Below are 21,580 nucleotides of genomic sequence, written 5' to 3' on the forward strand. Positions count from 1 at the left end.
AAGCCCTTATTTTCAGAACGAAAATTAAAAATCGTTCTTTTCAGAACGAAAATTAAAAGCCCTTATTTTCAGAACGAAAATTAAAAACCGTTCTTTTCAGAACGAAAATTAAAAGCCCTTATTTTCAGAACGAAAATTAAAAATCGTTCTTTTCAGAACAAAAATTAAAAACCGTTCTTTTCAGAACGAAAATTAAAATCCGTTCTTTTCAGAACGAAAACTAAAAGCCCTTATTTTCAGAACGAAAATTAAAAATCGTTATTTTCAGGACAAACATGCCATACTTTTCAGGAAAAACCTCTAAAAGTATGGATGAAAACATTTGAATTATTAGCAGCTTGTTTTTCATTTTATTGCAATGTTATTGGATTTTACTTGAATTTATAACTGCGTTGAGTATGTATATTTCATTAACATATTTTTACAGATTAATTATGTTTTAATTATAGCATCCGGTAAAGTATTGTTCAACGTATTTGCATAAATATCGAAGAAGGTCATGGAAGAGATCCGCTATAGAACGTTCAGGAAGTTTAAGTGTGTCACGTATCAATAGAAAAGTGAATAAGTTTTACGATTTCTTTGGTTTCTTCGTCATACATTTCGTTATGAAATAAATGTGTTGAAATAATCCTTAAGTTACTTCTCAACAGAGAGTTATATATTTATTTATATGATTCAACTTCTTTGAAAATTAGTCATAAGACGTATCTCTTTACGTGGTATGCAATAGGAATGAAATAGTACAAATTCATATCTAAATGTAAGATCTAGCAGTTTTAAATGTATTACTGTGCATTTCGTTATATCTCGATGACTCACCAAAAATTAATCATGACCTGAATAATTGCAATCTATGAGGATTTAATAGAGATTTCATAATTTAAATTTGTTGTACATATGTAAAATACGGAAGAATTATAAGTCATTTTATGAACAAGACGTCTTAAAAATATGAAATTTGATTCTGATATAATTTTCAAATACAAATCAAGTTTGTTCTAATTCTCTGTGTGACATTCTTTCTATTTATCTAATTCCTCACTACTATGAAGCTACAAAATGACAAGAATTTAAGGGTGTATTCCAGTCTATAAATTTTAAAAAGTCGAAAATTTTTTTTCGTATTTCCAAAGTTTAAATATTCAAGAATATGCCCTTAAAAGGATTTTTCAAAATTTCAAATATTTTATGAGTTACTCATTACCATTGTACCATTTTTCTCAGTACCATTTTTGTGACACGGCATCTGCTCCGGTCCGACCGGAACAAATGAACTATAGACGGTCGACACTGCCCGAGTGCCTACGTATGAATACTCTCATAAAATCGTTATTGTATTTTAAACCTTTTTAATGTATTTGTAATTTAATAATTCAATTGAAACGATGTTTGGGTTCTTCTTTTTTTTTTTTTTTTTTATGTGGAGGAAATCCGCACGGACACCAGGCCACTTTTGGGGGGGGGGGGGGGGGAGTGACGTGGTAGTGCCGGACTCCAACCGACTAAAACCTCCACGATGACCGACTCGGCTGTGATCGAAAGAGGCCCGGGAACCGATGCGAGCGACACACCGGGCCCCGATGTTTGGGTTCTGAAACTCAAAATAATAACGAAATTCGTTAATATGGACTTTTGCTTCGAAGCACATCCACGCAGGAACGCAGACAATTCAAATTTCCACTTTCCTCGCAGTATGTATTTTTAATGAAGGTTTTATACCCATATTAAAAATCATAAGCGTCATGGGAATCACGATTGGCCCAGAAGCTCATGCGTTCGCAGTCAGGCGAGACGAAGTTTCTTGTATAGAGTAGGAATCACCGATTAAAAATATGTAAATATGCTGTACCATTCTATGAGTAAAATTGCCGGAAACTTGTCTCAAAACTTTAAACGCGTTTTTCTCGAAACTACTTTTTTCGAGTTGGCGTGCACGGTATCTCAAGCTCTAATGAACCGATTTATTTGAAATTTGGTGTGAATGTTTTTTATACATTCTTCTATCGCGTCAACCACGCTCAGATCAAAATTTTTATTTTGCCAAAAATTTTTATTATGCCAAAAAATATAGTGAAAAAATATTTTTTTGACTTCTCCAAGGTTCATGCTATAGCCGCATCTATACTAATTAAGAATCCGTTCGGCTTTTTCGTTTCACATGACCAGAAGGGTTGAAATCATGCACGCCAGGACACCCTTTTTTTTGGACCCTCCACTTTGCTAGTTCATAACTTTGTGAATTTTGAGTTTTTTCGGTTAATTTTTTATGTAATCTGAAAATATCAATAAAAAAATGATAAAAAAATGGATAGTAAAAATATTTTTTGTTTCGTTTGTACAGAGCTTCAAAAACCGCCCGAAATTCATGCCTCTAGACTAGAATACCCTCTTAAATGAAATAAGATAGCCCATTGAAGATACAGGCAAAAAGAATTATATTTGTTTATATTTATTTATCCGAATTGATGTTTCTTTCTTTGTAGTGAAACATGATTATTTTTTATTTTCTTTACTTAATTTTTTTATTATGACATACTCTTTGTCTTATATCAGTTATTTTCAAATCTGATTGTGCATACATACTTTGAATTTATGTACCAAAATGAAAGATTGTTATGTTATGCATGAAAATTCATGTCTACGAACAGTTTGTACTTAGTCATGCTGAGTTAGTCATGCCGAGTTAGTCATGTTGATTTACTCGTGTTGATTTAGTCTTGTTGATTTAGTCGTGATAAGTTAGTCGTGTTGAGTTAGTCATCTATAGTCAGGTTTTGAAAGTTCATGATTACAGGTAGTTGTGACATCAGATATTTGGATGAATCAGCAAGATAAAAGATAATGGAACTTAAAGGAAACGTGTAAATAACTATGAAATAATTTGTCGAGTGAATAAAAGTATTTATTTGGTTGTTGCATAGTATTAACCCTTTCGCTACGGCAGTGTGCTCCGTCGGAGTGACACCGCTGTACGGGCCACCGTGCCGCCGGAATAGCGGTACTGAACGGAGCACTGCGACGGAAAGCGTGCATATGTTGCGCGTAGGTAAACTGGTGTTCGGACTTACATCTTTCGGTGCAGCCTCGTCATTATCCGGATTGTACGATTCTTTAAGTGTTATATAACAACATATTTGGAGATCTTGCAATTATTATTAATAAAAATATATTTAAAAATTAAAAATTACATTTTACAATAACAAATTGGTATCCCGCGGACGTCGTCTATAGACGAGGCTCGTACACACAGGTCATCTCGCGGACGTCGTCTATAGGCGACGCTCGTAGTGAAAGGGTTAATAAATATATGTTTATATAATGTAGAAGTATTCATTTATTTACTCCAATTTACAATCGTAAACAATTCAGAGAATTGCTTATTTCCTCATAAATTATCGAAAAATGTTACTATAGCATAAATAGAAAAAGAGTAAATTTATACGAGAATTTAAAAAACTGCATTATATTTGATACACTTTGTGATTAAATCTGAAAATTAAAATATTTTAGTTTCGTTGTGTTTTGAATTGGTGCTGTCTTAAATATTAACTTACAATCGGACGCGTGGCATTATTGCTTCTTTCATACATTTTCGCAATAAATTTGTCAAGTTATTTTTACTCAATGAAGTCTAGTTTAAAATATATGTTAAGCTATTTAAATCATAGAATATCTGATGTAATAATCATGTGTTATTAATATCGTGTCTAATTTTGTTGCATGTTATTATATTTATTAGGAAGAGGAAGTCGGAAATAGAACAGTGTATATTGAAAATGTGTGCGTGCGTGATTGCCTTTTCTTATAAAAGTAATGTATGCTGTTACACAATAAATATATACATGTTTTTATGTGGATTACAAGATAATACAATTGATTGATGATACAATGAATACATAAAAAAGCAATTTTATAATGCATATTATTTAATATCTTTACAATAATTGCCTTGGGATTTTCCAAATTTCTATAGTTCCTTGCGTGTCGCCAATGGCAGCCATATTTCTATAAAACAAGTGTTACAAAGAATATAATACAAATTACATATTATTGCAAATCATATATTATTGATTCATACTTCAAATTTACACATACATATTATATGTATTACGAATGCTTACTTTCTTAAATTCACACGTAAGCAGCTAGTGTTTTGTCTATCAGTGGTCTCAAAATTTATATTTGTCACAGATTTTCCACCAGTGACGTTATACAATCTAATCTCCGAGCCAGCACCATAAGTTGCGAATATGTCTTGATTCCCGAGCATCCATGCTAAACCCACGATTGTATTTTCACAAGAAATCGACCACAAGTTCGTATGCTAGATTATATAAAGATTTCAATCTATTATGGCGTTCAAAGTACAAAAATAAACTCTAACGGTAAAATTATTACCTCTTCAAAGTGATATATACGAATTTCTTTGTCAGTGCCAGCAGTGACGAAAAGATTACGTATCGGGGAACATTTAATGCACGTAATACTACCTTCGTGCCTTTCATACTCGTCTACTACAGGATCCATTAGAGTTTCATCATCTAAAATTAAAAATTGATGATTACTTTCATAGAATAAAATAAAGTTTAAGAATTTATTAGATACCTTCGATAGGAGCAACACGATCTAAACTACATTTGTATATTCCACCGCATAAAGTACCCACGATAAAAAATATGGGATCTCTGGACGAAAAATCGAAGGCAGTAATACATAATCCGGATTCCATAGCGCGTTCACGTGTGCCACCTGCGCTACGTGGCCTTGAGTTTTCTATTGGATTATATTCTTTGGTTAATTTCAGTCTAAAAATATACAACGTATGTGATTATAAATAGATGTTTGTAAAAACGTGTTGATAGTATTAAAAGAATTACCGTTTATATTCACGAGCAACTGTAAAATTGGCCATCATCTTGTGGATGAAAATATATCCATCTTTGCTGGCGCTCACAAGCAAAGACACATCATTTATAGTTCTTGCTTTCCAATATACTTGAGACACACAATCCCCATGGGTACAAATTGTTGTTGGTGCCATTGATACATTGTCTCTTAAGTTCCATACAAGAACATCACCTTGGTATAAATAATATTTACAATTAGTTTTTAGTTTATAAATAACATGCTTTTTCTAGAAATTTTGCAATTAAGTAAACTACCATTGAATAAACCAGCAGCTATAATGGATGGTTCAGTTGGATGATAAGCCAATGTTGTTATACAGGCATTTGTTTCCAGCGTTTTATTTGGATTATCTGTGAAACTACCATCTTTTGTTTGATTGTACAATTGCATTTTAGATAGATGGTCACACCATGTTTCATGGTAAGGAATACCAAAAGAAACTGCCAATGTTCCTCCTCCAATACTCCAACTCATATCACTTACTTTCATCTAAAAATATTATTAAATAACACGAGGGAATGGAAGAAATTAATAGCTATGAAAGAAAACAAATGCCTGAGAATCAGATTCAATGCTATGAATTTTTTGCAGAAGCTGTGTGCTTGTCAGTAAATCTTCATCAATTTTTGGTTCATAATCTTCAAATGCATTGGTTCCATAAGATTCATCTAATGCTTCCAATATACAAGGTGTAACTCTATTTAAAAATTGGGCCAGTCTTTCATAGTTCACTTCTGGCTTCTTCTTCTCTTCGGTTATAGTTTGAGTCTAAACAATGCAAAATTATTAAAATCAAATTTAACCATATTTTTAAGATATATTTACAAATACCTCGACAGTTCTTGTTTCGACAGTTTGCACAGGATTTTGATTATAAACAATTTCTGTTGTTTGAACGTTCGCAGATTGATGCGATCTGGAAAATATTAAACAATTAAAACGAATACAAAAAATTGTGATCATATAAATGGAAGAATATGAAATTTTAGGCACGTACTTCGTAGTAGATAATTGTGAGTTGAAACTCACTGCTTCGAGTGAACGGTTAGTAAACATTATTATGTATATTGTTAGAAATATTATGTTGTTACAAAGTTAGTATTTTAAATAGTGTATGAAGTTGTTTACTAAATTACTAAGTATTTTATAAGATTCAAGAGAAAATAAAAACATTCAGTAGAGAGCATACGTGCAAATTTACAAATGTGAATCAGCTGATGGATATCATAGCGCCATCTAAATGCAAATATTACAAATAAAAATTGATGCGTAGGCGGTAAAGAAGCATGCAATGATGCAAATTAAAATTGCCATCTAAGGAACAATTAAAATATTACTAACCGGCTTGTAACATTGTATGTATGTATGTAACATTTTATACATATACATGTGATCTTAGATACATCTTATACGCGTGATCAACAATCACGACTGTTTTGGTTCTCTACGTGAATCAACTGCAATGCCATAATAATTTCTAAACGCAACACATTAAGATTCAATATATAGATAGATTACCGTAATTTAAAGATATCTTTCCTTCTTTCCTTAAGCTAAGCGTGTTATCATTTTATTACGGATCGTTATAATCGGACACTCGAATGTCGCTTATGGTTCGTTCAGAACCTTTCTCTAGTATCAATCTGTAGAAATACCTCAACAGGTAAATACGCATTTCTTCTAAAAGTCTGCGCTTATTCTGGTTCTTTGCAATTGCATTAAGTTGCACTTCGAGACAGTCGAATAAAAATTTGCATGAACGACCTCCCGTACTGCAACAATATGTTAGTCAAAGAACTGTAGGATAAAAATGCATTATTCATCGCGTATGGTTCCTTTACATATTTGAAACGAACAAAGCAATACCAGGAGTCATTTTGATTGAGTATACCGGTTTTATCTGCAATAAATACTTCGAGGCCTGGTGCATAAAAGCGGCTTGTGGCAGCATCATCATCGCGACAGTCTGTCGCCGCGATTTAGAATAGCATAGATTTATATGAAGTAGTTCACACGTTATCGCCCTTTCTGTCTAGCACCGCTCGTATGTCTGTCCTTGTCGCACAGTGTCGTCCTCTCTGTCTAGCGCCGCTCGTATCTCCGTCTTTGTCGCACGGTATTGCGCTCCTTATTAAACACAAGAACATATACCTCCTTGTTCAAACGTAAGCTATATGCTGCCATCTATCATCACATGGTAAAGTTGGTGTTCTCCTGTCTTCAATTGATAGCAGCACATGATTTAGTCATAGACAAGAAACGCGTTTATGTACGACAAAGACAGATATATGTACGAACAGCACAAAGAGAATGCTACTGTGCGGCAAGGATAACGATACTGAACAACAGGGACAGATATATATGTTGTATTAGACGAAGAGATCCATACTTGATACGATATTTGATCATACTCCAGTTTGATCAATTAGTTGATGAATTCCGTGAATTTGATCAGGCGCGATCAATTAACAGGGAACTTATTTTCGATACGAAGCAACGGCTAAAACAGAACTGCTATAACGTTGACAGTCAATAAGGTAGGAATACGTGATGTCGGTAACGATACGAGCGCGGCTAACAAAGTACGTATTCGAAACTACTAATTCAATTTTATCGTATAGTAAAATAAGGTAAAGTAAATTATTTATATGAGAAATAACATTATATTATTAGTAATAGTTAATTGTTACGGTTCTCATTATGTTAGCAATGAAATATAGATAAAACTACTACTATTTGTTCATTCGATTCCATAATCTTTACGTTATTTTATCTATTTCTATAATGCGTTGATACATTTATCATCTTTAAGTGAATACGTTGAAGATTACGCGTTTAACAAAATTAAATTTAGAACGATGTAAATATAGAGATACATGTGTTTACGTTTATAGATTATTGAAACTTATACGATATAATCTTTTATTCGTTCATAAAAATTATAATTTATGATTACGATAAGATTACCAACGGAAAGTAACTCAAAAGTAGAAATACAGATATTTAATGATTTTAGAAAGAAGACACACGCAAGCATACAGATATTACGATAGTGTGATGTAGACATCTAAAATAAATAATAAAGACGAGCTCTATAGATATCTTGCTCGTCACGTAGTACGAAAAATTCATGGATGTATATGGAGGCTGTGGTAATTGGGCTCGAGCAAATAAGCAATTACTATGTTTTGGCTTGGCAAATATTATAATAACGGGCTAGAGGGGTTAACCAGGTTATCTGGAATATGATCATCGGTTCAGGCGTTTTAGAGAGCGCCAAAACCGGCACCAGCCTGCTGCTCACTTTTATTTCCTTTTTTAATATAGTTGTTTACTCAAAGGAGCTTCGTTACTACCTCCATCAAAACTATGCAAAATTATATTTTTCGTTAATTTGTATGTTTTATATCTCTTAATCATAAAATCACTGAGGAAATTAGAAATTTCTTTGCTTTTGTATTAAAATATAGATAAATTAAGAATTTCCATTAATTATTTTTATTTCATTTCACGTTACATCTTTTTCTTATTTTTAATTGTACAATATGCTAACATCGTTTGGCAGGACAAAAATAAAACACCCTATATATTAATTTCGAATAAATCGGTATTTTCGGAAATGTACCGGAAGTTACGACCGATGTGTTTAATGCGACTTTAATACCATTTCGGGTTTTCCGCCTATTTTCAGTTTCCTGTCGGCGTTTTCGTTTTATTTACCTTGCGGTGCAATTAGCGGTTTGCCGATTTTCTTCTTGATGGTTAAGCTTATGCATTGCCCTGTGTTTTCGGCATTCTCTAATGTTCCGTGAAATTCTATATCGTTAAATAAGTATACACCTTATTTCCTACTCGTCTTTCACAATTTACTTTTTCAATAATATACGATCTATCCGTGAAACGTTATGTTACACCACATAATAAGTATATATTTTTAAGCACGATATCTTTGAAACCCGTGGAGGAAGGAACTTCGAACGGGTGCTCTTCCACCGAAACTCAAAGGACATTCGCTCGAATAATTTTACTTCCTCCGTCGTATGAATTCGTACGAGTTCCCTCGAACCTTGTTACACACAAAATTAGGAAAACGAAGTATTGGATCATCCTGGCGATTCCATGTTCCTAACTTCTATGGTTGACTTTGTGATAAATAGCCTGAACTTCGTCGTTGACAAGTGAGATCGATTTCAGTGCCAACGAAATATATTGTCCGTGAAAGTAATACTTTTGATAAGAGCGTAAACTTGCTGAATACAACAGAGTACGAACATACCGATGGATGGATCAAAGCATGTTTGTTTATAACAAGAAATTTCTAATCGACATATAATGATTTGGTTTGTAGATTTCTGAAATATTTTCAATTTCGTAATCGTAATTTGTTAATAATTAGATATTGTTTGTACTTAGGGTGAAAAAGATTTCTCTCGCTGGCCAACTGGTCCCAGGTGTGTACACTGGGAGCGTGGCAGACGCGTGCTTCTCCCCTCTTTAACCTCAGCTGAACGCAGTTGCCTTTACATGCTTTTTCATTCTTTCTATGTATGTATATGTTAATATATGTACTATAAAATAATTTAAAATAAATATCATACAGCCTGGGAAATTTCATTTATATTTCATGAGAATTTGAAATCTTTGTAGAAGAAACAGATCCTGAAAGTTATCTGAGATACGAAAACGTTTATTTCACAGACAAGTAGGTTAATATCGTTTTCCTATATATTATTTTTCTATTATATAGTTTAGTCTTTAGATATTTGTCTTTTAGATGCAACGTGGATGGAACAAATCAAATTAAAGTACGAAGGAAAAATAGCGTATACTTAGTATCTATTAAACACAGATAAACATAGATCTTTACGATCCAAGTCGCTTTAAGGTTAAATAGAAACGCATAAATCAAGGAAGAGACAAAAAGAGAAGGAATTTACAGCTTTATAATGCAAATTAATAGCTCTTCCAAGCATTGTTATCGAAGAGAATAATGAGCCTTGTTTTAGACAATTAAGGGAAGAAGAACGTAGAAACTGGCCACGTAAGATTTGCATTTGAGAAAGGTGGTAATTATTTGCAACGGAATAACGCAATTATCAAATTGACCCTCGCACCCTCACATAATTACTCGCGACTTCAGGATTTAAGTGGATAATCATTGGGAATCGGCGAACTGTTCGTTGAACGTTGAAATTTGGCAAGCGTCAGAATGTGGGGCGCCAGGTCGTCAATGCGTACCATGTAATTTATGTTGAATGTATGTATACATCTCACGTGGATACTGGCGGTACATTTTAACGCTGAATTTCGAATTTATTTTGCGTGAATTTTTCACGATAATCTGTTTCCACATAAAAATTTCAACCTATCGTAATACGATAATCGCGTCGTGCTTCAATTGCGTCAAAGAATTAGATTCGTTTAATTTCTTTTATATTTATACGGAAATGTTCTAACGTGTGCATTTTTTACAGGTATCTGTTGCTTTCAAATCTTTACGTATATTTTAATTACACCTATACGTAATTTCAAGACAAGTGTACATTTTTCACTTTCAAGATGTTATTTAATATTAATTGGTCGTTATTAAAACAAAGTATCGGAGATTAAGGTTACCGATGAGCGAAAATTGACAGAGTTGGTGTAGTGGCAGCAACCTAACAGTAGGAGGAAAATGAAATTTTACTCTCAATCAGAGAGCCACTCGATCACACAGGAGGGTGCCATATTGTTACGTTCTAACCATTCTCTCTTCTTCTTTATTTCTTTTTTCTTCCATAATCTTTTCCTCTGGTTTGGATCAACTGTTGTTTTACGAGGACTCTTTAGCCTCGGCAGACGGCCCATTGTATCGCTTATTTCAATGCGCAGATTGTTTTCAAAAAGAAAGCACGATTGTTTCATCTTTTTCTTTTTTTTTTTTAGCTTCCTCCTCTTTGATGTTCTGCTATTTACCGATAGTAGCGTATCGAATGTACGGCTATTAAGAGTCTATGAAATTGTTAATGAAAGTTTTAGGAAGGAAATGCACGAAATCCTAACTTTCAGCGAGAATCGTGAGACACTTTGTTCTTTAACATCTTGCGAGACAGTTGCGCGATGGTCATTTCTGAAATTTTTTCAATTTCTGCTGTTTGTCGTTTACGTTTCGAGAAATTCTTCAACGAAATGGTGGTACAAATCGTTTTTCCCAGTCGTAATACGAATCACTGGGATGGTTCGGGCCACCATGATTTCGAAGCTATTTTCTACGTGGGTCGTTCGAGGCTTCTGGAAATCAATTTTTCCCCTCTGGCGCCAATTAACCAGAATTTTCTCAACTTCGACGTAGGTCCTTTGGTGCATGGTAGTTTCAATCTTTAACTTTGGGAAAGTTAATCGCTCCTTCCGTTTTTCTTTTTCCTCGCTTCAGTTCAGCCAATGTAATTTGTCGAATTCATTCTCATGTCCACATGATCTATTATCGTATCAACGACGAAAAAACGCATTAAAACAATGCATTTTCTCTTTAGTTATTTCGTACTTGAAATATTTTTGAAATAAATGCTTCGTTTACTTTTATTTTTCATATTATCTTTTATTTTCCAAAGTCTGCTTCAATAGATATAGCAGAGTAATGATATCATAAATCTTAATGAAGCAAAGTTATTAGTAGACACATTCGTAGAAGCATCGTGAATTTATCTGAAGTTTCTAATTTGGCCTTCCATTCAATACGATGGGAAGAATATAATCGGCTTATATACATTTAGTTGACTGAATCCAGGAAAATGTGCCTACTATCTTTTTCTCTTTCTACCTATTTATCTCCTTTTGAACAAATTGATGCACAGTCGTCGCGACGAGACGAGAGTCGCACAAAAGCTTAAAATCACGATAGACCGTGGATACCGGCTAGTTAGGAGAGTTTTGATGAATCCTAATCTTGTGAAATATATGCGTGAATAACGAGCCACGACGGCCATGGTGCGTTTGAATTAAAACATATTATCCTTGTCTATCCTACCAACTAATATCTACTAAATGGCGACTAATACCAATCCTATTCATTTGGATAATATGCTTCAATGTGACGTTTACTTTTATATACTAGAATGTCATAATCTGACGCTATCCACGCAGCTTCATCATCTTTTAAATCTTTGTAAAACGAAAAAATTCGTTTCTTTTTCCGTTCGATTGTTCCTTCCATGTTCTGTTTAACGTTAACTAATTAGATTATAATTGGAATATTTATATAACTTAACTTAATTTAATTTAACTTAATTTATATAACTTAAACGCGATCGTAGTATATGATATGATAAAAAATAAAAAAGCAAAAGTGTTGGTAGTTCGGTTTCAGCCGAAAGTCGTGGGAACCGTTTTGATAGAATAGGAGAACGGACGACGTAAGAAGGTAGGAGAAGGAAACGAAGAATCTTGGTGGAAGATACAAAAGGGAAAAGAGAAGAAAGGAAAGGAAGGTAAAGCCGAGCAAAGTTTGAACGATGGGATGAGATCGTTGGTTCTGATTCCAAGCAAAAATTCGTGATACAATGCGAGCGTTTTCATTCCAAATAACGTAAATTCAATGTACATTCTGTTTTATTTACGAACTTCGATTAACGACATATCGCGTTGTCTACTAACTACTTGTTCTCTACAACCTGCTTACTCGCAACGTTAAACAAAATTATAATTACAATAAAATTACAGTTGTTTATTCGGAGAAGCATAGAAATTTCAAATAATAATCCTAAAATTGTACAATTATAACGCTACAACAGAATTCCTGTCCAATTTACTAAATATTACGATATAATTTTCGATCGCGTCAAATTATAAATATTTTTATATCAACGTTCACTCTCCCTCTCCTTCATAGTTATTTTCAATACTCGTAGATACATCGCTTGTCCAGATACTTTTACTTGTTGCATTTTAAATACAGGAAACCGCTTATGCAACGATCGCAATGTTCAAGAAAGGACGAATACCGTGTACGTCTTTAGATCTGTTGTGTTCTCGTCATCAGCAAGACCTTTCGATGCGCGATAATTGGAGTCCCGAGAGGAAAGTATTCTTTCTCGTTCCTTGTCGGCTGTAGTTGTTCGTAGTAATTTAGCAGGTAGCGGGACCGCACGTTTCTACGTGGCCATGTTCACCCTCTGTCCTCGGCTCTCTCTTGGACGCCCTCCAACACCCTTTCTACCCATTCCGCGTGTATTTAAAAGCGTTTAAGGGTGCCCTCCAATCTCAAGTGCTCTTCGCCGGATACACAATGGTTCTTGCGTATTATTTGTTGGTGAAATAACATGCTGTCAGTTATGGGGGATATGCTAAATATATAGGGTACGGCTAGAAATTCGAAGGAGAATCGATCGAACTCGTCCTGGTGCTCGAGTGTTGTGCTTCGAGTCACGTTGAACCGGCGCGTTCACGTTTCAGAAGATTTTTATATCGAACGATTCTTTCAAGAGAATCCGCATCAACATGGCTATGGTTGCATTTCGGGCACACGTATTCATGGATCACAGATTCGAATTTTTCTCTTCCTCTTCGTCTTTATTCTTAAGTTGTCAATTTGTATCGTCGAGAAGATACGGAAGATTCTGTCGATCTTTCGATTTCTTTATTTTCTTTCCCGGTATTTAACGATAAAATGAATTCGAAGTAGCAAGGTAAGAATTTTCCTCTTGGTAAAACGAATTCGATTTATTTTTATTTTAATGATTATACGTATTCTTCTATTTTAGCGATTTGCAATTTATTCATTTGTATACTTTTGCTGCACAAGCTATGGCAGGTACGTATATGGATGTCTAAACGGCTGATCAAACGCCGATCAAGAATTTCAGAGTTATAAATTTACTCTTGCTCAAGGTTAATCAGTCTTCCGAAAACAAACAGTTCCGCCTCTTCGTTAATTCGTGTATGCTCTCGAAACGATAATCAAATAACGCCGAATCGATCGGACACAGGATACACGTAATTAAAGAGTATGTAATTATGGACTTTATCGAAGACGAGCGGTATTAAGTTATTAGTTATTAATTGCTTTATTAGATTAAGCGACCGAAGATGCGTCGAGAGGCGGAGAATCGGTGGTATAAATTCGCCGTAATCGTTTCCTTCCTCCGCCTTTAAATCGATTAATAGTACAAATAGAAACAATAAATCATATTTTAGTAGAATACCAATTAATTCCTATAGATTGAAATAAACTTTACTATAACAAAAAAAATATATGTACATATATAACAATTTAAGTTTACAGCTATAAGCTCAACTAAATAATTTTTATTTTGAGAATTTTTACGACGAGTTTAGTTGTCTAAAGTATCGTTAATTCGGTAAAAAATCCGTATAACTAAGTTCACTCGAGCAAGCTTTTGAATTACGAATGACTTAATCTTTAATACTTTAACTGACAGCCAAAATATACGCAGTTAGTTACTATTACCGACCTTTTTCTTGTTTTATACAATTTCCGTACGCAATAAGAGGGAACCGTATCTTGTTAAAGTCCAATCCAGTTAACATTACGGCCTGGTCTGCTATCATCAGATTACAATGTAAAGATACTAAAGGTGGTAAAACGCTGACAGGGTCACGAAACGTGTATTGTGAATTCCTTTAGAGTCGTAACGAGTTGCAAGCGTGGGCGGACGTAAGTGCGAGACACGCTTCACCTTCTACTCTGACGGGATAATTTTCTCTTCTGGCTTATCCCTTCTTCACCGTCCATATCATTCGTTCATCCTTCCAGAGGCATCGTATAAAAGTAGGTAGTCTGATTGCCTAAACCGACGTTTTATTTTTACTACAACTCCGATTCGTTTCTCTCGGCGATAATAACGATAGAACGCCGATCATGTGCGTGAACAATTATTTATCGCGTTTCTGTCTATCGGCCAGCGTCAAATTGTGTCGAATCTTTCACGGAATTCTTCCGTTTCCTTTCAATATCTTCGAAACGTGCATTTATTTTAGAAATTATAAATGCAAGCAAGATCGTCGAATAAACGTTACGTCTCTGTTGTTACCAACACCAAAATGTTATTTGATTTGTGGCCGAGAAAGAGTCGTTCGTCTGTAATAAGCGTACCGCCTCTTCCTCAATATATTTGTCTTGATGGCTCAATGCGCACGTGACCGCTCGAGAGCGGCATGACTTTACAATACGACCCTCGAAACGGTTATAGCTGTACCAGCGATGAGAACGTAAAAGGCTGTAAAAACATTCTGGTAACCGGTAGAATAATTCGAAAAGCAGAATGAACGACGATCGCGTAAAATTAAGCGTCCCGTTTTACTTCGTTACACGCCTCTTGTCCACCAACGTTGGCTTTCAGGCGCAACAAGCGAACGCGTTCGATGTTGAAAAAATTCCGGAAACAACTTTCAGTTCTGCACTTTTGTTTCATTTTATAGAAAAAGAAGTTACGAAAGAGAAACTATTTTTTTCTGTCTTCTTTCCTATGATTTCACTTTTCTTTTCTTTTCCTTCGATAAAAAGCGCATAGCTGGTATCGGACACTTGCGGGACGCTTGCGAGGCGTGTAATTCTTTCGTGTTACACGCAGACGATTTCACCGCAGTCATCCGCTCCTCGTCCGTGTGTCGTTTTAGTAAGTAGCGGTAAGCTTGTCGGTCTGAGATCGTCCGAAGATAGGATCAAAAGAGGTGAGAGGACCACCCGGTCTATTTAGAATATGAAGAACCATGACATTGGTGTCAGATGTCTCATGGAGAATGTTGACACCTGTAAGCGCTGTTGGAACATTGGAATCAGTGGCAGGTTGTAATAGCAGCTTGAACACGACTGTTGATACAATACGTTCGATATTTACCACTTTCCACATTTACCATTTTTCCACTTTTTCGTTTAATCGCATAGGAATTACATTTTACGACAATTTTTATTATTATTACAATTTAATACACGTAAAAAAAAAAAAAAAATAACGGAGCTAGAAATTCTTAATGGTTCAAAAAATGGTTCTAGATGCAGATAAGGCATCGTTAAAAATTAGTGGAAATCGTTATCGTCTCCAGAAATTAATCAGTGAGAAAGATCGTTCGAAATGGCGTTATAAATAAATCGGCCTATTAGAATCGCGTGGAACTTCGTACGAAGACGATAACAATCGCTACGAGCTTTCGAGGATATGCTTTCCGTGAATAGAGCAGAAACTTACTAATGAAGAAGGAGCAAAAGTACAACTAAGGCGAAGCTTAGTAAATCTTATCGCGAACCGTCATCCTCTCATTGACTATGCATTCCCAGAGGAAGGCCGTGAATTTTGCCTCGGTGTGTTTCAGCTAACTGGAATATCTCACTAGAAGAGGTAGGTGCCAGTAAATTTCCTTAAACTTTCTTTTCTTTTTTTTCAAGATTCGGTTCTGATCCCGTTGACAATCTGATCGTGCCTATTCCCACGAGAAAAACAGAGATAAAAGTAGAAAAAATGGAAGAAAAAAGTACGCGCGTAGTGCGGTAGAAGAAAAAGGAAAGGTAGAAGCTTGTAATCGTTCGCCGATCTTCGCAGTGTTGTCTCAGAAATGCTCTTCGCACCTATTTTAACGCGCATGTATTATCGAGAGATTGGATCAGCAGGTATTTATTTTTCGAACAAAAACTTCCAACGACAGTTCACGGTTTCTCGTCTAGCATTTTTTCACTGATTCGCATCTCGGGTTATTTGTCGTGTAGGAAGAAAACGTGTTGGAAACGAAACGTATAATGAATTGGCGGCAGGTTGGTTTTAATCGGAAATTACACCGGTTTTTGTTCGATCTGTTACAGGTTACTGAATATTGAACGAATCAAATTACGAATCGATATGATAAACATCAGATACGTTTGCCCGATACATTTTTCATCTAAATCCGTTCTAATAAATTCGATGAATATTTAAAAAGAACTTTTGTTCGATCGAAAGGTCCATACCGCGCAGCGTACTTGTTCAAAGTCTTACGGATATTTGTTTCCGGTATATAAATTATAATACTAAATCGATATAAGGTAAGAACGGAAATTTAAGCAGTTCTCACGAATTAACGAGTAATTCACGATAACGTCTGACGAGACTATCCAAAAACAGCGCCGCCCACATCCGGAGAAGGCATATACTGTTAGTGATGGTGGTGCGATCAGGTTGATCAGTGATCGGTGTAACGCGTCCGTCGGTTTTACCTACTTAACTCGCATTTATCCAGAGTGATCTGAACCTTTATCGTAAATTGGGTCGTCCTTATAAATTCTGTCCGACTTTATAATTTTCGGATAAATATGACTTATGATCGAACAGCGTGCGAACTGGCACATGCATAATGCGAACGAACAGAGTAGAAAATTATACTTAATAAAATTACACACTCTCGTACAGTTTGTAATATCTAATGCTTATAACGTATCATTCGATATGCATTAGGCTTGGACAACATTAACATCATCGTGTATATTATGCACGAATATCTCGTGTATCGCGTTTCTATTACTACGTAATACCTATAGTCTTATTTTTTATTCATCTATTTTTAGGTTCGTTTAGGTTTATTTTATTTATATTTTTCAGGTTCTCGATACATCGAAATCGAATCGATCCGCTTTTGATCTTCGAATTATCGTGGTGGACGAATGATAGCGTGATTTGGCATAATCACGAGCATTAGTAGTGAAAATATAGTTGCACCTATTACAAGGATTTGCAGGTAAAGGGTAGTGAGAAGGTGGGCCAACAGGGCAGGGTGAATAAGGCGCTCGAGCCTACGCGGGTCGCTTTTTCGAGGGAGGACGAGCCATATGGGGAGCATACGGTAAGCAGGCTGCTGCACCCGCTGCCTCGAGGGTTTAATCTACCTACCGTCCGCCAAATTACCATCCGAGGAAATCGTGTATCCTCGAAAGATCGCTGTGACGACGTTTCCGTTATTACTGACTTTACTGCATAAGAATAGGTATCACGAGGCCCATTAGTTTAGTAAAAGAACACTCGACTTTATTTCTACTTATCGATACGCTATATGTCCATTCGTGGATTTAAAATTTGTTTACAGGTGAAATAAAGTCCGGTCCGTTCTTGTAAAATACGGCAAAACATAAGAAATACCGCGTTTCGTCGTTGTTGTTGTCTTTATATTATGGCTCCGTGTAAAGACTTGGCTTTTTTAATTTAATTCTTTCGGTTTTCGTCGAAGAAAAGCAGACACTGTCTAGTAGACATTCCCGGGTTTTGTCTCTCGCTTGCCAACTGTCCCAGGTGTACGTGTCTGAGGATGAAGGCAAAAGGCCCAAGAAGACTCGAGGCGTGTGGCTGGCGCGTGCTGCTAGTCCCCGATTCCGTTTCCCCGCCCTTAAGTTGCTTCCGATCGTTGTCTGCCATAATCAGCATCACCACTGCTGCCGCCACCACCACCTCAACAGCTACGGTCACGCTTTTTAAATACGCGAAGCGAGCTTTCATGCCTTCATACCCACGGAAATCGTATCGTATTTCCTCCCTTTTTTTCTTATTTCGTTCTTATTTTCTTCGTTCTCCAAGCCTTATTATTCGTCATAATCACAATTCCCCGATTATTTCGTTCGTAAAATCTATTAAACAATTTTTTTTGGTTTTATATCGAAGATGTTTCGATCGAATGCTTATATTCTACACGTCGATATTCGTTGACATATTTCTCGGAATATTAGTTTGATAGATTTTATGGGGAAAGTGAATGGAATAAACCGATGGTAAGAAAAATAGAATCGTCGTTGATTGCTTTGACGAAACTGTTTATGAATAACAGAAGTGGAAATTTGTGTTATTCATGCTCGAACATTATTATGGAAATTTGAAATGTAAGTTGTTTGTTCCTTTCGGCGGTAAATTTGCATAAACACGGTGATTTTCGAACCAACCAGAAGATGATATAACGCTAATTTGCAACTTTTAACTATTCACTTTTCACCGTCACGAATATTTTTCTCCTCTAAGCTATTCTATCCGAAATACCTTATTTAACGTAAAATTCGTTATCGTCGCGAATTAATTAAAAATATCCCGATACACGTAACTACTGTAGTAACATCTATCGATATAATAATATTCGTATGGAAAGGTAAAGCCTTTTGTCAATTTTCAAAAACAGACCTGCCATTGTGAAACGTTGTTAGGTAAAATGGATTTCTTAAAATATTGAGGGAAAAAAGAAAATAGGAGGAATAGACGGTGAAGAAAAGAGAAGAAAGGTACACGTTTTAAGTACTAATTTGTAACATTCTGAAAGTTTGCAAGAATGAATTGTATGGCACGCGAGGCTATACGCCAACGTTTTTTTCCATCTGACACGGTAGATTATTGGCAAGAGCGGCTTCTTTGATAATACCTAAGGCGCGTTAGCATTTCTATGGCGTTGAATTGCTTTGGTCCGTTTTACTGAAGCGCCAAAAATCGTTGGTATCGCGTCACCATTGTGTTACGTTTGTTGGACACGTTGGCCTGTTTAACCATTTATCTCGTCATTGACGTTAATCAGAGCGATTTCGGCTTCGGCAGAGATCTTTTGCCAAGGATCCATATAATTTGGTTTGTCACGCTTATACGTAGTATGATCGATGCACGTGTACATGTGAACAGAGTATCTTATATTCCTATTTAGTGATATAAATATACCGAGATATTATTCTAATTAATTTCCTAATAATCTGTTCGATAACGAATTTATCCTAGTCACTCGCCTTGCTTCTTTTCTTCATCGACGTTTTCCAAATTTTTAATACATTTTTAATCGCCGATTCTTCCTTGCTACTTAATCTTCTACTAAAAACCGTGACTGCCCTTCGGTATAATTATTAAGTATTCTCCAAAACCTGGAAACCAGGTTACCCATCGCAACGATTTTAATCTAAAAACGAGGGTTTTATGGGCTCAGATGAAGCTGGGCATAGATATATGCTACGGAAATAGATACCATGAAATCCCATAGGATCCAAATAGCGTTCCCTTTGCGTTTTATCTACGTTTAGGGATAAAATCCGTTTTTAGGGAAGGAAATTTGACAAACAGTCGAAGGGGCGGTAACGTGAAAATATATTTTTCTATAAACTATTGTTTCTTTCGAATGGTCCGATCTGGTTCACCCGTGCGATAGCGGGCATTCTATTGTAATTCTATAGTAATATGCTGATATTGTTTAGAGTAATTTTCTTAATATATTATTCCGATCGTATCGATAGAATATATTTTAATAATGTTATTGAAATCTATGTAAATTTCAGTCTATCGTAATTTCATAATTTTCATACTGGACAAAATTATATATAATAAAAGATTAAGTAATTAAAATTGATCGTAACACACTTTACTGCTATTATGCGAATCTAACGTAACATAAATACGATAATCTTAGGTAGTAAACGGTGCATTCCATTCATCTCGTATCGAATCTTTGAAAACTACTGTAAAGTAATGTTTTTATATTCAGGACCACACAGGTAGCCGAAGCATATTAACTTCTGCATGCAGATTCTACCAACAATCAATGGTAACGCTATATTCAATTTTTATACTGAATATTAAGCAGCATCGTATCATGTTACCGGTAACTGGTTCAATCCTTGTCCGAATTTTATATTCTCACGATCAAAGCTAGCAAAGACAATTACGATGTTCTTAATCATATTTATCAATTTGAAATTATCGACCATATTCGAATTTACAATGTCGATTTCTATATATTACTATATCGTTTAAACATATAGACATAAGGTTCTCGTCTATATGTAATATGTATAGTCTTTGCTCCACTACTCTGTATTTTCTTTTTCTTTCTTCTTCTTTTTTTTTCGTTCAGAGATTCAACGGAGTTCAGGTATCCGGCGCGTAGAAAAATTTTAACGCGTTTACGACTGGCCGTCACGGCGGAAAATCCTTTGAAACATCGACTGTCGTAATTACGAGCGACTTATAACAGTGTGGTAACCCCTTCATTTGTGAACTATGATAAACTGTTGCTCATCTACGGTTCCGAGATTTGCCTCCATGATTTATGCTAATACAATGGACCTACCTCAAAGTATCTTCTACTAAACGCTCTATTAGGCTTAAGTTAATTACGAGACTACCTTCTTGTGGGTTGGCTCGACGCGATCGTTACCATATTACGGTACATATATTACGTCCTTAACGATGCCAACCGCTTTTGCATTAAATTTGGACAAGCGACGATCACAAAAAGCATAGGAGATTTTTTTTTGTTACTGTCAACGCGTTTATATCTGTCGAGGTTGACTGATAGAGGAACGAGTGGATGAATTTGTAATAGAAAAATATATTGAAATAAGTATAAGTACAGGTATAGCGCATGCTGATCTAGATTTTCACTTTTTCAATGTTGCAATACAACAGAATTTGTAATAGAGAAATATATTGAAATAAGTATAGATATAAGTACAGGTACAATGTATGCTGATCCAGATTTTCACTTTTTCAGTGTTGCAATACAACAGAATTTGTAATAGAGAAATATATTGAAATAAGTATAGATATAAGTACAGGTACAATGTATGCTGATCCAGATCCTCACTTTTTCAGTGTTACAATACAATAGAACTTGTAATAGAAAAATATATTGAAATAAGTATAAGTACAGGTATAGCGTACGCTGATCTAGATTCTCATTTTTTCAGTGTTACAATACA

General features: G+C 35.2%; 1 protein-coding gene and 1 long non-coding RNA gene across 2 annotated transcripts; one reads left to right on the forward strand and one right to left on the reverse strand.

Moving 5' to 3' along the window:
* Nucleotides 1–3,795: 3,795 nt before the first annotated feature.
* LOC100650790 (cytoplasmic dynein 2 intermediate chain 2) lies at nucleotides 3,796–6,136 on the reverse strand. Its single transcript, XM_003401247.4, has 9 exons — nucleotides 5,909–6,136; nucleotides 5,743–5,827; nucleotides 5,467–5,679; nucleotides 5,166–5,400; nucleotides 4,881–5,082; nucleotides 4,609–4,808; nucleotides 4,402–4,544; nucleotides 4,125–4,327; nucleotides 3,796–4,008 (listed from the first exon to the last, which is right to left on the reverse strand). Exons 1-9 carry the CDS (start codon nucleotides 5,965–5,967, stop codon nucleotides 3,939–3,941), a joined length of 1,410 nt encoding a protein of 469 aa, XP_003401295.1. The 5' UTR covers nucleotides 5,968–6,136; the 3' UTR covers nucleotides 3,796–3,938.
* A 2,726-nt stretch (nucleotides 6,137–8,862) lies between these two features.
* LOC105666560 lies at nucleotides 8,863–21,271 on the forward strand. The gene is made up of 5 exons (XR_001099380.3): nucleotides 8,863–9,251; nucleotides 9,325–9,613; nucleotides 9,686–10,168; nucleotides 10,386–16,244; nucleotides 17,475–21,271. It is a non-coding gene; the product is annotated as an uncharacterized LOC105666560 (long non-coding RNA).
* Nucleotides 21,272–21,580: the final 309 nt, after the last annotated feature.

The sequence above is a fragment of the Bombus terrestris genome, chromosome 15, assembly GCF_910591885.1.
Source record: "Bombus terrestris chromosome 15, iyBomTerr1.2, whole genome shotgun sequence".
NCBI lineage: Eukaryota > Metazoa > Arthropoda > Insecta > Hymenoptera > Apidae > Bombus > Bombus terrestris.